This window comes from Mobula hypostoma, chromosome 23 (genome assembly GCF_963921235.1).
Source record: "Mobula hypostoma chromosome 23, sMobHyp1.1, whole genome shotgun sequence".
Taxonomy (NCBI): Eukaryota; Metazoa; Chordata; class Chondrichthyes; order Myliobatiformes; family Myliobatidae; genus Mobula; species Mobula hypostoma.
The window spans coordinates 11220264-11237348 of record NC_086119.1 but is presented as its reverse complement, the minus strand read 5'-3'; the positions used below and the strand labels follow the sequence as shown (position 1 = coordinate 11237348).

The window sequence follows — 17085 nt, the reverse complement described above, 5'->3', positions numbered from 1 at the left end:
GGGAAATATGATAGCACAGTGGTTAAGTCTCTGGAGTAGCAATCAGAGTTCTGATCATTGATCCGGATACACAGGTTCAAATCCCATCACAGCAACTAGGAAATTTTAATTAAAGTGATTAAATAAATGAGGAGTTTTAAAATTAATATCTGTAACAGTGACCATGAACCTGTCAGATACAGATTCAGATTATTTATCACATGAAAACACACAGAGAAAGGTGTCATTTGCATTAACAACCAACACAACCTAAGGATGTGCTGGGAGCAGCACACTAGTGTCACCAAACATTCCAGCACCAACAAAGCCTGCCACAATGCTCCGCAGAGCAACACAGAACACAACAACAGAAAGATAAGCCCCGTTCCTCCCTCCCACTCACCCACGTACACGGACAGTTCTCCAGCCCCCGTTCCCAGGCTTTGACGTCCGGACGCCTGATTGACTTTTGGGCTTTGATCTTCAGGATTGACTCCTGGTCAAGCCAATGACAGGACTCCAGGCTTGAACTTAGGCCTTGCTGACTCACCGGCCCTCAGGCCTCCTGTTTGCATGCACATCCATTCCCAGGACCCAGCAACCTGGGACGGCCTGACATCCACAGATGCCCTTTGTCACTGTAATAGAACACATCTGGCTCACCAATGTCCTTCAGGGAAGGAAATCTGTCCTCCTTGCCTCATCTGCCCTGTGGGTGTAGGCCTGTCAGTGTGGTTGACTCTTGCCCCATCTGTTCAGGGGCAAAGAGGGAGCGACAATAAATGCTGGTATTGTCACAAGACAGTAAATTAAAATAAAATTAAATCAGACAGCAGAAGTGGTGGATGCAGGTTAGAGTTCAACGTTTAACAGAAATTCTGATAGGTACATGGATGGGAAGGGTATGAAAGGCTACGGTCTGGATCTAAGCAGATAAATTGTTCAGCATGGACTGGATGGACGGTAGGGCCTATTTCTGTTCTGAGATTTTATGACTCCCTGAGACAATAGAAAGACCAGGCGAATAAAATAGTTACACACACAAAATGCTGGAGGAACTCAGCAGGTCAGGCAGCATCTGTGGAAAGATGACAGAATAAGAAGGCGGGGAGGAGGGAAAAGGAGTACGAGCTGGCAGGTGATAGATGAAGCCAGTTGAGGGAAAAGGTAGGTGGGTAGGAGAGGGGAGATGAAGTAAGAAGTTGGAAGGTGATAGGTGGACAAGGCAGAGGGCTGAAGGAGAAAGAGTCTGATAGGAAGGGTAGTGGACCATGGGAGAAAGCGGTGTTACCAGAGGGAGTTCAATAAAATAGTTTTTATTCTTACTGGGCAACAATGAACTAGCTCTCATAAAATACAGATAAGGTCCCAACAACCAAATGTGCTTTAAAAACAGGTTAGCGATGAAAATTTCTGCCTCTTTAATGACTTCTGCCTCCTTATTAATATCCATGAAGGCATTTAAGGGTGGAATTTAATTATATGCATCTATTACAACTGCTGGGCCTGGCTTTTGAGATTTAATCAGACACCTCTCTGTGTGTAATGAATCTACACAGGCACATCTCCCTTCAGCTTGGAGGTTTAACAGGGCGGCAATTGCTGCAGTAGCAATGCTCACGATGCAGATTATGTTAATCACCTTTAAAAGTGTTTATGAATCAGATAAAAACTAAGGAAACCATTTACATATTGTACTCCTTAAATAATGGACGTAGGGAGCAGAGTTACTGGGCCTATGCTGTCTGAAGTTTGGAAGAAGGTGTGGTAATTTCACCGAAACACCCATTGAGAAAGGAATTGGTTTTATTGTCATGTGTACCGAGGTACAGTGAAAACCCTGTCTTGTATACTGTTCATTTAGGGCAAATTATTGCACAGCCCCAGTGACGCGGGTTCAATTCCCGCCCCTATCAGTGAGGAGTTTGTTTGTTCCCCCCACGAACACGTCCGATCTCTCCGGGTGCTCTGGTTTCCTCTCACAGTCCAAAAGCGTACGGGTCAGTAGGTTAATTGGTCAGACGGGTGTAATGGGCGGTGCAGGTGCGTTGGGCTGGGCGGGCCGGTCACTGTGCCGTGTCTCTAAATCTATAAATCAACCGTGCATTGAGATAGAACAAGGTAAAACAATAACGATGCAGAATAAAGTGTAACAGCGATGGAGAAAGTAGATAAAAGGCACAAGGTCGTAACGAGGTACATTGTGAGGGCAAGGGTCCATTCTTATTGCACTAGGGAACCGGTCAATAATCCTACAACAGCAGGGTAGAAGCTGGCCCGAGCCTGGTGGTACGTGCCTTCAGGCTTTTGTATCTTCCGCTGATGGGAAAGGGGAGAAGGGAGCATATCTGGGATGGGTGGGGTCTTTGAATATGCTGGCTGCTTTACTGAGGTGAGAGAGAAGTATAGACAGTCCATGGAGGGGAGGCTGGTTTCCGTGACGTGCTGAGCTGTTTTCACGTCTCTCTGCAATTCCTTGCAGTTACGTGCAGAGTATTTGCCACACCGAGCTGTAATGCATCTTTCTAGTGAACCATTCAGGAGTCTCACAGCAGGGTAGAAGCTGCCCCTGAGCCTGACTTTCAGGCTTTTGTATCTTCTGCCTGATGGGAGAGGGGAGAAGAGAGACTGTCTGGGGTGGGGGTCTTTGATTATGCGGGCTGCACTGCTGAGGCAGCAAGAAGTATCGATAGAGTCCGTGGAGGGGAGGATAGGATGCTTTCTTTGGTGCATCAAAATTCATTTAGCAAGCCAGTGTTGGAACATTTTGACGCATTGCAAGCTGCTGTCTCTGGTCATCATTCTTTTGCAGCCTGGCAGGGTGGATGCATCAGGATGTTGTCCCCTGGCTGGGTCATGGAGATCTGCTGAGCTGGGGCTAGAGGGCCCAGTCCTCAAATAGAGTCAACCACTCTTGTAGAGTTGAGAAGAAATTTCCTCTGGAGTCTTTGTTGACATACCAAAATCCCTCAAACTCCTACTGAAATACAGCCACTGGTGTGTCTTTACCTTAAATGCATCAATATATTGAACCCAGGATAGAACTTCTGAGATGTTGACACATAGAAACTTGAAACTTCTCACCCTTTACACTGCTGTCCTTTTGCATACACCTTGTATCAGCCGCTTAACTAGTGCTTTGAGGTATGCCTCATTCCTTTGAAAGGGGCAACTCAATACCATTATTCAATTTGAACTGAAAAAGTGAATGGTTTATTTGTGTACCCAGTGCCTATAAAAAAAATTATTCACCGCCCTCTAGAAAGTTTTTATGTTTTATTGTTTTATACCATTGAATCACAGTGGATTTAATTTGGCTTTTTTAACACTGATCAACAGAAAAAGACTCTTTCATACCAAAGTGAAAACAGATCTCTACAAAATGATCTAAATTAATTACCAATATAAAATACAAAATAATTGATTGCATAAGTATTCACCCCCTACAAGTCAGTATTTAGTAGTTGCACCTTTGGCACCAATTATAGCCTTGGGTCTGTGTGGTTGGGTCTCTCTCAGCTCTGCACATCTGGACACTGCAATTTTTCCCCATTCTTCTTTACAAAACTGCTGAAGCTCTGTCAGATTGCATGGGGATCGTGAGTGAACAGCTCTTTACAAGTTCTGCCCCAAATTCTCAACTGGATTGAGGTTTGGTCTCTGACTTGGTCACTCCAGATCATTGACTTTGCAAACATAACATTTAGTCTGATGACCAAAAAACTCAGTTTTGGTTTCATTCGACCATAGAACCTTCTTCCAGCTGATTTCAGGGTCTCCCACATACCTTCTGGCAAACTCTAGCTGAGATTTCATGTGAGTTTTTTTCAACAGTGGCTTTCTCTTTGCCACTCTCCCATAAAGCTGTGACTGGTGAAGCACCCGGACAACAATTGTATGCACAGTCCTTCCCATCTCAGCCTCTGAAGCTTGTAACTCCTCCAGAGTTGTCATAGGTCTCTTGGTAGTTTCCCTCACTAGTCCCCTTCTTGCACAGTCACTAAGATTTTGAGGACAACCTGCTCTGGGCAGATTTACAGCTGTGCCATATTCTTTCCACTTCTTGATGATTAACTTAGCTGTACTCCAAGAGATATTCAGTGACTTGGAAATTTTCTTGTGTCCATCTCCTGACTTGTGCTTTTCAGTAGCCTTTACACAGAGTTGCTTAGAGCGTTCTTTTGTCTTCATGGTGTAGTTTTTGCCAGGATACTGACTCACTAGCAGTTGGACCTTCCAGATACAGGTGCATTTTTGCTACAATCAATTGAAACACCTTGACTGCACACAGGTCTCCAAAAACAGATCTCCACTTAATTAATTATGTGACTTCTAAAACCAACTGGCTCCACCAGTGATATTTTGATGTGTCATAATAAAGGGGAGTGAATGCTTATGCAATCAATTATTTTGTGTTTTATATTTGCAGCGATCTGTGTTCACTTTAATGTGAGTGTCTTTTTCTGTTGATCAGGGTCAAAAAAGCCAAATTAAATCCACAGTGATTCAATGTTGTAAAACAATAAAACATGAAAACTTCCGGGGTGGGGGGGGGTGTGGATGAATACTTTTTATTGGCACTGTATATTTAAATTTATTTTAATAAATGTATTTATTTCTATAAATTTAATAGATGACATGGCAGTGAAATGGTTAGCTTAATGCTATTACAGTGACATTGATCCAGATTCAATTCTCTGCTGTCTGTAAGGAGTTTGTACGTTCTCCCTGTAACCAAGTGGGTTTCCTCCGGGTGCTCCGGTTTCCTTCCACAGTCCAAAGACATAAGGGTTAGTAGGCTACTTGGTCACATGGGTGTAATTAGGCAGTGTAGATGCATTGGGCTAGAAGGGCCTGTTACTGTGCTGTATCTCTAAATAAATAAAAAAGTTAAATACTTTACTGTCTTTTAGTTTATATCAGTTAAGTATGCTTATAAATAATTACTATTTTATAAAAGTAATTTAAATTTTCTTCATTTAAAAAGACTTGTAAATAGTTCTGATTGTCAGAGATATTTTGAAGTAGTTGAACGGTTCGACAGCAGGCTTGTAAAACGTTCATGGTCGGACCTCAGGATCTGTGTCACGTGAGGCGTAGTTGCCACCCACAGATCAGCCTCCAGCTTCACTTGACCCAAGGGGGCGCAAGTGGTCAGTGTGGCTGCAGAGAACAAACTAAAGGCACAGCGTAAGTGTGATCTGACCCAGCGTATTGAATGATATTGGGCTGACCATCCCAGCATGGTTGCTCCTTACCCTAGTGTGACTAGGAAGGGGATAACACAACAGATGGTCAACTAATACCATTTGATCCAGTGATTAATGACTGGCTGTAGTTCCTGCTCCGAGCTATTGCTGCTCGGTTACGTTAAGTTATAAAGAGATATCCACGTTTTCGCCACCTGCCCAAAACTCCATCATAATGACACATTGTCATTTATTAATCTAATAGGACAAACTCAGGAGTATGATGCTGCAGTAATCGAGATCAGTAGTCAAAACCACCTCTCTAATGATATTAAACATTCAGAGATTAGCCTTATTTGTCACATGTTCATCAAAGGACCCAAACATACGGTGATATGCGTTGTTTGGGTCAATGGCCAGCACAGTCTTTGATGTGGGCAGCCTGCGAGTGTTGGTATGCATCTGGTGCCTACATAGCAGATCCGCAGCCCACTAACCCGTACATCTCTGGGATGTGAGAATCAGAGTACCCAGAGGAAGCCCACACAGCCACGAGGAGAAGATAAAACTCCTTACAGACAGCAGCAAGAATTGAATCCCGATCGCTGGGGCTGTAAAGCATCGCACTAACGTGTCACACCCTATTTTGAATCCCACTATGACAGTTGGGGAATTTGAACTGAAATAAATATGTTGGTTTAACTTATTTTTTAAGAAGTTATACTAAGGGTGTTGCATCTCTGGCATTCGCTAATCCAGGCAATTGTGGAGGTGAGATCACAGGAAGAAGATAAGTTTTTGAAAGGTCCAGGAATCAAAGGGAACTGGCACAGAAGATTTGAGGCCTAGTGCAGATCAGCCATGATCCTTTTGAAGGCTGGGATAGGTTTGGAGTGGTGGGGGACGGTGGGAGCGTCCAAGCAATGTCTCTTTCCCCTGTGTTCTTGTGCTCTCAGTAAACATGAACATGGAACTCCCAGATTGTTATAAATGTTACTGTTCTTCACTAACTAAAGATAAAAGATTAGCTTTATTTGTCACATGTACATCAATGCGAAGTTTATGTCAACAGACAATGCCATCCGAGGATGTTCTGGGGGCAGCCCACGGGTGTTGCCACACTTCTGGCATCAACATAGCGTGCCCACAACTCACTAACCCTAACCTGTAGGTCTTTGGGAGGAAACCAGAGCACCCAGAGGAAGCCCACGCGGTCATGCAGGAAGAAGTTGCAAACTCCGTACAGACAGGGGTGGGAATTGAACCCTGATCGCCTGCGTCATAAAGTGTTACAGCAGCTGCTGTGCTATGGTGCCACCCTTCAGGGAAGGAAATCTACCCCTCTGATCTGACCTGGCCTGTATCTAAACCCACGGCTACCAATTCTTAACTTCCCACTGCAGTTCAGAGGCAATCAGGGAGGAGCAAGAAATGCTGGTAGTGCCAATGATGTCCACCTGGCCTTGGAGAGGGTTCACAGGAGGTTCACAAGGATGATTCTGGGAATGAAAGGGTTATCATACGAAGAATGTTTGATGGCTCTGGGTCTGTATTCACTGGATTTTAGAAGGATGAAGGGGGATCTCATTGAAACCTCCTGAATGTTGAAAGGCCTAGACAGAGTAGATGTGGAAAGGATGTTTCCCATGGTGGGGGAGTCTAGGACAAGAAGGCACAGCCTCAGGATAGAGGGGCGTCCATTTAAAAAGAGATGTGGAGAAATTTCTTTAGCCAGAGGGTGGTGAATTTGTGGAATTTGTTACCACAGGCAACTGTGGAGGTTGTTGGGTGTATTTAAGGCAGAGTTTAATAGGTTCTTGATTGGATACAGCAACAAAAGTTATGGGGAAAAGGCCAGGGAGAGTGGTGCTGAGGAGGGGAAAAGTGGAGGGTAAAAAGGATCAGCCATGATTGAATGGCGGAGCAGAGTCGATGGACCAAATGGCCTAATTCTGCTCCTATGTCTTATGGGCTTATGGTCAATAAAGGCAAGTAGTGTTGGGCCAGGTTTATGAAGGCATGGGCAGGGTCAAGTGACACTGAATCGCCAGTGACAAGATCGTGAAACACAATGGGCAATTTTCCCACTGCCCACATGACACCCTATTTTATATACAAGGGTTAGAGGCCAATGATGCAACTTTAGACTGCCCTGCGACTACGGATGCCAGAGTTTGGACACAAAACTCCCTTCATATGATTAAATTCAAAAGCCCAAAGTACATATAAACAGTCAATACCATGGACGGCAGAACCATTTTCCTCTCTCTCTTCACACTTTTAGCAATATTTCTCTCTTATTCAGGCTTACTTTCCTTTTAATGCCATTCATTACAGTACTGTGGAGGTAGGGTTACTGTATCGAGTGATTTTTACACACATTTGGAAAAGTTGACTTATAGGTGTCTATAAAAACAGAATGCATTCATTAACGGCGAGGGGGGCAGCCTGTAGCTGACCTCCATGTAGGGTAATGAATCTGAACACTTACTGTCATCTCAAACGCGCACACCCATGTCTCCCGATGATCCTTTGGTCTCAGGACCTGAAAATGACCCGCAGGCTGCCTTCAAGAGAGTGGATCCAAGGAAAGCATCCAGTCCAGACAGACTACCTGGCCAAGTACCAAAGACCTAAGCTGACCAACTGGTGTATATTTTCAACCTCTCGCTCCAGCAGTGTTTGGTACCCACCTGCTTCAAGCATATTGGTGCCCAAGAAGAGCGAGGTAACCTGCCTGAATGACTGTTGGCCAGGGACACTTGCACCCACAGTGATAAAGTGTATTGAGAGGCTGGTGTTGAAGCACATCAGCTCCTGTCTGAGTAGTGACTTGGATCTGCTCCAATTCACCTACCGAAACAGCAGGTCTACAGTAGATGCCATCTCACTGGCTCTTCACACAACCCTGGAATATCTGGACAGCAAAGGTGCAAACATCAGGATGCTCTTTATTGATTATAGCTCAGCGTTTAATACTATCATCCCCTCAAAGCTAATCAGTAAACTTCAAGGCCTGGGCTTCAATACCTCCTAGTGTAATTGGATCCTGGATTTCTTCACTTGTAGACCCCAGTTAGTTTGGATCGGTAAAACTATCTGCTCCGCAATCTCCATCCACACAGGAGCACCACGGGGATGTGTACTTAGCCCCCCTGCTCTACTCACTTTGCACCTGTGACTGTGTGGTTAAGTACAGCTCCAACACCATATACAAGTTTGCTGATGACGCCGCTGTTGTGGGCTGTATCAAGCGTGGCGGTGAATCAGCACACAGGAGGGAGACTGAACATTTGGCCGAGTGGTGTAATACAGGGGTCCCCAACCTTCTTTGCGCTGCAGACCAGTTTCATATTGACAATATTCTTGCGGACCGGCCGACCCGGGGGGTAGGGTTGCCAACGGACAAGAGTAGCAGTCAAAGAAAGACTACAATGACCATGAAGCCTTGCGCGGGCACCAGTGCGCATGCGTGTACCTGCCGATATTATTTTCTGCAAAGCGTTTTTGGCGATTCTGTTCGGGGGGGTGTTCATCACGACCGGAATATTGGTAATAAGGGGCTAATACACTCAATTTCGTTTCTAAAAGGGATTATCTAACGAATTTAATATTAAACACACAGCACATATTTTCCTCGCATGAATATAGTGATAAGTCAATTATCAGGGGAGGACGGGGAGCTTGAAGTGTTGAAAGAACTTCCAGTAGAAGTGGTAGAGGCGGGTTCGATATTATTTAAAGAAAAATTGGATAGGTATATGGACAGGAAAGGAATGGAGGGTTATGGGCTGAGTGCAGGTCGGTGGGACTAGGTGAGAGTAGCTTTCGGCACGGACTAGAAGGGCCGAGATGGCCTATTTCCGTGCTGTAATTGTTATATGGTTATATAAGTCACTATCAGTCAATAGCATCATAACATTTTAAGTTACATTTGGATATTAAACACACAGCACATATTTTCCCATATGAACATATAAAATCATTGCAACACACCAATATCGCTGAATCAGTGGGAGCCCTGGGCTTGTTTCCCTGCAACAAGACGGTCCTATCGAGGGGTGACGGGAGACAGCGATACTTGAAGAAGGTTCCTTATGTCCAGTCTATTTAGTTTTCGTCGCATTCATTGCAGAGATATGTTGGAAATGAAAGCAATGTTTTCAGTTCTTTCGTGGCTGTCTCAGGATATTTAGCCTTGACTTTGATCCAGAATGCTGGCAGAGATGTTATGTCAAACATACTTCTCAGCCCGCCGTCATTTGCAAGCTCGAGGAGTTGATCTCCTTCCCGCGCTGACATGGACGACGCGCTGTTAATGACCTCGTGTGTGTTCAAGCTCCACAGTAGGCGTGACAGGGAATGAGGAAAGGTGCAGCTGACTCATATTGCCAAGTCATATCGTTTCCTCGCGGCCCGGTGGTTGGGGACCGCTGGTGTAATAACAACAACCTCTCACTCAATGTCAATACTCATGAGAGGAACAGAAGTGGAGAAGGTCAGTAACTCAGATTCCTGAGTGTCAGTATCTCAGAGGACCTGCCCTGGACCCGTTGTATAAATATAATTGCAGAAGCAGCACGACAATGCCTCTACTTTCTCACCGGTCTGCGGAGATTTGGCATGTCATCAAAAACGTTGGCAAACCTCTATGGATGCGGTGGGAGGTGTGCTGACTGGCTGCATTACAGCCTGGTCTGGGAACACCAATGCCTTTGAGTGGAAAACCCGACAAAAGGTAGTGGATTCAGCCCAGTACATCACAGGTAAAACCCTCCCAACCATTGAGCACATCTACGTGAAACGCTGTCATAGGAAAGCATTATCAGAGATCCTCGCCATCCAGGCCATGCTGTCTTCTCGCTGTTACCATCAGGTAGAAGATACGAGAACCTCAAGACTCACACCACCAGGTCCAAGAACAGTTACTACCCCTCAACCATCAGGCTCTTAAACAAAAGGGGATGACTACACTCATTCTGTTTCAGGTGTTCACACAACTGATGGTCTCACTTTAAGGACTCATTATCTTGTTATTTCATACTCGTTATTTATTGCTTTATTCGTTTATTTACATCTGCATTTACACAGCCTGTTGTTCACTGATCCTGTTTACAGTTACTGTTCTGTAGATTTGCTAAGTGTGCCCGCAGGAAAAAGAATCTCAGGGTTGTATGTGGTGACGTGTATGTACTCTGTTAATAAATTGAACTTTGAACTTTGAATAACTAGGGCTCTCTCCCTACTCCCAGTGCAGTCAATATTCTGCATCTCCTCTGGCACTGCTGCAGCGACCCATTGCACGCTGCAGAACCAGTTGCTAGACAGCTGCCTGAGGCACGTACCATTCCATTGTTTTGAAAGGAACTTGGACGGGTGATGGATAAAAGATGTGTAAGGGGGAAACGGTCCAAATGCTGGCAAATGTTGTTTCCTATAGTGGTGGGAGTCTAGGACCACCGGGCACAGCCTCAGAATAAACAGGGGTTCCCAACCCGGAGTCCATGGATCCCTTGCTAATGAACATAAGAAATAGGGGCAGGAGTCGGCCATCTGGCCCGTCGAGCCTGCTCCACCATTCAATAAAATCATGGCTGATCTGGCCATGGACTCATCTCCACCTACCTGCCTTTTCCCCATACCCCTAATTCCCCTACTATGCAAAAAATCTATCCAACCTTGTCTTAAATGTATTTACTGAATTGGTATTTACTAATGGTATTAGTCCATTGGAATAAAAAAGGTTGGGAACCCCTGGAAGAGAAGGACATTCCTTTGGAGCAGAGATGAGGTGGAACTTCTGTAGCCAGAGGGTGATGTATCTGTGGAATTCATTGCCACGGGTGGCTGTGGAGGCCTGGTCATTGGGTATATTTAAAACAAAGGTTGATAGGCTCTTGATTAGTAAGAGTGTCAAAGGTTACGGGGAGAAGGCAGGAGAATGGGGTTGACAGGGATAATAAATCAGCCATGATGGAATGGTGGAGCAGAGTCGATAGGCTGAATGGCCTGATTCTGTTCTTGTGCCTTATGATCTAAATGGGATTAGTGTAGATGGGCTTCTTGGTTACCACAGACAAGTCGGGCCGGAAGGCCTGTTTTCAAGTTGTATAACTCTGTGATTCTATGATGGAAGGATTGTCCCTGGGTAAGAAGAGGCCCACAGATTTATGCTCTAGTCTGTTCCCTGTGTCCAAGAGTGATGTGCCTGTCTCAGGGGGGAGCTGGAACCTTCAAGCTTCACCAAGAGGTTGAGGGAAACTTAATATGCCTCAGAGGCAACTGGGTTTCCTGGCAAGAGCCTGGCATGACTCAGAGTGGATAGGGCAGGAAAAGTTGAGACGACTTTCTCTGTCATCCCTACTGGCAAAGAACAATAACATCACTGGCTATTTCTAATGAGGTTTGTCATCTTGTTGGTTAGTTGGGAGAATGGGGACATTGTGGAGGAACGGGACCAGCTCCAATTTGCTGAATAGCCACAAACGAGGGCCTTCCCCCTTCAGATGCTTGCGTTTCCTAGGAAACAGTTGTGGAGTAGTGACATCATGCTCAGCGTAAAGCAGCAAGATCATTCCTGGGGTTTTCAGCAAGCTGGCAAAGGCTTTTTGGATTTAAAAAAAAATGTGGAGTGTCAAGCAATTTATTGTGAATTGGTGGGGGTTGAGGGGGTAAAATGGGGAGATTGGTGTGACGGTGGTACAGTCAAACCTGTCCTAATGGTCACCTTGATTCAAGTCACCTGTCTGCTGCAGCTAGCTCTTCTCCGAACCAACAGATTTCTAATTTAATTAAATAGGGTCCACACCTGGATTAAACAACCAGCTGCTAGCGTGGCCCCAACCTCTGGTAAAAATGACAGGTAAGCAAAGTAAGTAAATTGGATCCTGTGTTCTTAGAGATTAACTCACCCGGTTAGGATGACCACCCTGGGGGGACAGGAGTTGGTGAAGTAGGGCGTCTCCTTAATTACCCTCCCCTACCTCCCAACATTCCCATCTGGAACACCTCCAAGCACCCTCATCAACTACCCACTTGGTCCAAGCCCACCCCCCCCCCCCCGAAGGTGACCGTTTAAAACAGGTTTCACTGTAATCTGATGTGGAGCTTGATTTCAGTGAGCAGTGCCCCACATGGAGCTGGTGTGGTGGGGGGGCAGAGTGGTCTGGGCTGGGATGGGTGGGGGGCTATTGCTGCCATCGGAAAATGGAGAGGAGACTCGGTGCCAAGCCTAACCAGAATTTGGGCTCATCCGTTACCTGCTACTTTCTGATTGCTCTGGGATTACCAGGAGGAAGGGAAAATGGAGACTGCAGAATACTCGTTCCTTTCGGGAATGACATCGTCAACGTCAGGGGGCACTGGTGGATTTGTGGATTCTAGCCAGCATGTGGACTGGTTTAAGGTCAGCGGAGGACAGAGGTCATCCCGTGGGGAGGGATGGGGTGTGAGGAAATGGTAGAGTTGAGTTTGTCTCTCTCGATCTTGATAGTGTCTGAACGTCTACACTGAACAGTATTCTGGCCATTTGAGAGGGAGCAAAGGTTGAGGTGTCCCCATGTGGACTGGTTAACTTCCCAGCTCTGATTTTTGATCTTCACCTTTCAACCTCCCCTCCCTCCAGCGCTAAAAAGGTTAGGTTACTTTCCTCATAGTTGTCATGGTAACTTTTTTAACTGTAAAGACCCAGCAGGAAGTGGCAAACAAACAGGTTTGGCTGGGCTAAACTTGGTTCAAGATCGAACGTTTCAAACTTTGATGTGAAGTACTTGGCCCCGGAGGAGGTTTGGGTTCCTGAGGGCCATGGTGGTCCACCAGCTGTGCATGTTTCCTCCACCCAATGTGAGCTCCTTCAGTGAGAATGCTGAGATGTAACCCCTCGCCATCTTCTCCTCCACCAGCACGTCTCACCGGACAAGGAGGAGAGAAGATGTGTCGATGGGTTTTTGAAGGAGGAGCTGGCTCCTCATTGAAATGTCCAGAGTTGGGTTGCTTGGTTGGCAAAGCAGGACCCATTTGCCACCAAGTAACAGAGACGTTGGGACCTGCTGCAAGTGTTTTCTGAAGACTTTTGAGCTTCCCACTCTCGTGGCTGTGTGAGACTCAGTGGGGGTGAGCAAAGCCCCCGCTCAGCCCCTCTACACTAGGTCCGATATCTGTCCTATGTAGCTCTGTTTTGAAGGAGAGCCAGTCAGGTTTTGGTGGGTGTGGGGTTGTTAACCGGGCTCTCAGTTCACTGTAGTGTCTGCCACCCCATTACCACAGCTGTTTATCTCCTACTTTGGGATGATCTCTGTCTTCCTCACCTTCTTGCTCTTTCTCTCTCTCTCTCCCCCCACCTCCCTCTCCCTCTCTCCCTCTCACTCTCCTTCTCTCCACCTCTCCATCTTTTCCTCTCTCTTTATCCATCTTTCCATTCTCTCTCTCTCTCTCTCTCCCACCCCTCTGTCCCCACCTCCCTCTCCCCCTTTCACTCTCCTTCTCTCCATCTCTCCCCGTCTTTCCATTCTCCCTCTATCTCTCTCCCCTCTCTCTCTCCCCTCTCTCTCTCTCTCCTCTCTCTCTCTCTCTCTCTCTATCTCTCTCTCTCTCTCTTTTTTTCTTGGTGACATTCTCTCCCCACATACGGCCCTCTGGCTAGCCACAGGAAAATAAATCTCTTTCCCTGTTTACTGTCCCGGAGAGGACGGAGGAGCTGTGGGTGGAAGGGAGGGGACGATTAAGTGAGCCCAGCCCTCACGCAAACCAGCCCGTCTGCCTGCAAACCCTGTCCCCGAGCCGCCGCCTCTAGACCCTGTTCACCGTAGCTGCCATTTATTAACCCGCTGTGTGGTAGAACACTAGCTCCTTTGTAGATTTGCATGAGATGTGAATGCTGGCTCATCACGGCCTGGTTGACGGACTGTTCCCTCTGCATGAGCATCAGACCTGTAGTGATGGAGGGCAGACACAGCGGTGTCTGTGTCGGGTGACTGCTTCTGAGGAGGGCTGGTGGGGGTGGAGGGGTGCGTGGGGTGGGGTCTTCTGAGCTTCTTAGCCGTAGTGATGGGCTGACTCTCGTAAGTACTGCTGTTGTCTTATCGCATGGCCTTGGATTGAGTGTTAGACAATTGCGCCTTAGCCTGTTGTAGTATTTGGCTTTTTTACCTTGTGCATGCCAGGCCCGAGCCTCATCTCCCAATTTATTCTCTGCACACCAGTCCTGAATAGCTACAGTGCTCAGCCGAATTATGGCGCCCCTGCTTCCCCAGTAGGCACCAACCCTGCCCGGCATGGTGGATTCCCTGGAGCCAACAGCCCTGGCCCAGTGGCTGAGATCTATGGCACGGCCAGTCAAGACTCTGGTGTTGGTAACTACATAAGCGCCACCAGCCCCCAGCCTGGCTCCGGTTTTGGACACAGCATCGGGGTAAGTGAGCTTTTGTTTCACCCCCACCCTCCACTCCCATCACAAACCCCCACCCCCTCTGCCTCCTCCCCTCCCCCCAACCCCTGCTCCATCCATTCTTGCCTAATACAAGCACTTGGTCTGAAACTAAACTGTAATGCCTTAGACTAAATGAGACGATTACAACCATGACCTCTGACCAAAACTGATGCCTTCCTTTCATCGGCTGCATGGCTCTTTGAAACCAACTGACGTACGCCTACGTGTACGTCTTAACGTGCTTGGTAACCGAGTCTGGTGTGAGTTTAAGAACCAGGCCAAAGAGAAAGACGATTTACTCTTCTCCAAAAAGAGAAGTGGCAATTTAGCGAAAGTCAATTAACCAGAGGAAAATGCCTGTATGTTTGGTGAATGAGATTCGTATGGACATCTTCTGTGGCTTTTATCGAGGGCCACTTTACTGAGCTCAGAAGGTTCTATCCCTTCGCAAATTATTCCTCCCTCTCCAAAAGCCGATCGGCAGAGCTCCACAGCCCACCTTGGGGATGTCCTTAGGAATGAACACTACATCCCCCATTCTGGATGCAAGGCAGGGTCAGAGGTCATGGGGACTTACATCTGGAGTGTGTTATCTGTGTCTCCTGAGCAGCTATGTTGTTGTATTTTCACTTTCTTTTTGTTAGTTTAACAATGTAATTGTTGATTTGAATGGGATTTTTTTGGGGGGAGGGAAATATTTTGAGAAAAAGTGTGAGAGATATATTTTCAGTGTGTGTGGATTTTATAAGTTCCATTACGTACGTTTTGTCCTTTAGCTGTTAAGCCATGTAACGGTAATAATTTTCATATCCAAGGCACAGGCGTCCTGTACAGGTATATAACAGAAAGCCTACGAGGTACAGTTAGGGCACACATCCCATGTGGATGAATCACAATGTCACACTCCAGAAGGTTCAGTAACTCTAACAATTAATACTGAATGTTTGTTGTTTACCTTGCAGTTTATTTTTAATTAAATGCATGGTTAGCATTGCTTAAAGAAAGGGAAACAAAAATATTTCTGTCTGAAAAATTAAGCCTGAATCTCAGCCTCGAAGTAGGATGTTGCACATGAGAAATTTGGTATGTGAGCCAGCAACAGGACAAGGAAAATTATATGTTACAACCAGCATGAACGGGGGATTGTTGAATGTTTCACACAACATGAGAGGGGGCATATTAAATGTTACACACAACATGTGAGGGGGAATATTTAAAGTTACACACAACACGAGAGGGGAACATTAAATGTCACACACAACAGGAAAGAGGGAACATTAAATGTTACACACAACATGAGAGGGGGAAAATTAAATGTTACGCATAACATGAGAGGGGCAACATTAAATGTCACACACAACATGAGAGGGGGAACATTAAATGTTACACACAACATGAGAGGGGGAACATTAAATGTTACACACAACATGAGAGGGGAACATTAAATGTCACACACAACATGAAAAGGGGGAACATTAAATGTTACACACAACATGAGAGGGGGAAAATTAAATGTCACACACAACATGAGAGGGGGAACATTAAATGTCACACACAACATGAGAGGGGGAACATTAAATGTTACACACAACATGAGAAGGGGAAAATTAAATGTTACACACAACATGAGAGAGGGAACATTAAATGTTACACACTACATGTGAGGGAGGATATTAAATATTCTGAGCAATGTGAGTGGGAAAATATGAACCATTATGTACAACAGGAGAGGGAGAAAATTAAATGTTTTACACAACATGAAAGAGGGAATACTAAATGTTTTAAGAAATTATTTAATGATACGTTGCAAAGTAGGCCCTTCCAGCCCTTCGAGCCACATTGCCCCAGCAACCCCCGATTAACCCTAACCTAATCACAGCACAATTTACAGTGACCTATTAACCCAACTGCTACGTCTTTGGACTGTGGGAGGAAGCCAGAGCACCCAGCGAAAACCCATGCATTCCACAGGGAAGACGTGCAAAGACTTCTTACAGAACGGAACTGGAATTGAACTCCAAATATGCAAAATGTGAGGAGAATATTAAATATTTTTCACAACACAAGAGGGGGTATATAAAAACGTTCTGAGCATCATAAAAGGAGAAACATGAAACTGCACACAACTTGGAAAGGGGAATATTAAATATACACAACATGTGAGGGAGAATATTAAATCTTTTTCACAATACGGAGGGGGAATATAAGTATTTTTCACAACATAAGAGAATGAATGTTAAACATTACACTTACCAAGAAATGGGGAGTTTTAAATGTCACAAACATCATGTGAGGAGGATTATTAAACTTGATGTATATCACAAGAAGGGAAATGTTAAACATTATATATAACACAAGAAAGAGTATTAAATGTGACAAATGACATGGAAGAAGGAAGAGCATAATGCACAACATTATATGTTGCATAGGACACAAGAGGGGAATATTAAGCTTTATACTATGTACAATAGTGGATTGTTGGACATTACA

General features: G+C 45.5%; 1 protein-coding gene across 12 annotated transcripts in view; it reads left to right on the top strand.

The window, feature by feature from the left end:
* Positions 1–17085, top strand: part of msi2b (musashi RNA-binding protein 2b) — a 650971-nt gene that overhangs the window by 608299 nt on the left and 25587 nt on the right. For 4 of the 12 annotated variants that reach the window (XM_063031623.1, XM_063031622.1, XM_063031617.1 and 1 more), the window contains 2 exons: positions 11968–12030; positions 14369–14577. In XM_063031623.1, the coding sequence (XP_062887693.1) occupies positions 11968–12030; positions 14369–14577 (272 nt within the window). Of the gene's footprint in view, positions 1–11967; positions 12040–14368; positions 14578–17085 lie in introns of all 12 variants that reach the window. The other 8 variants (XM_063031626.1, XM_063031620.1, XM_063031624.1 and 5 more) reach the window with 4 other exon arrangements.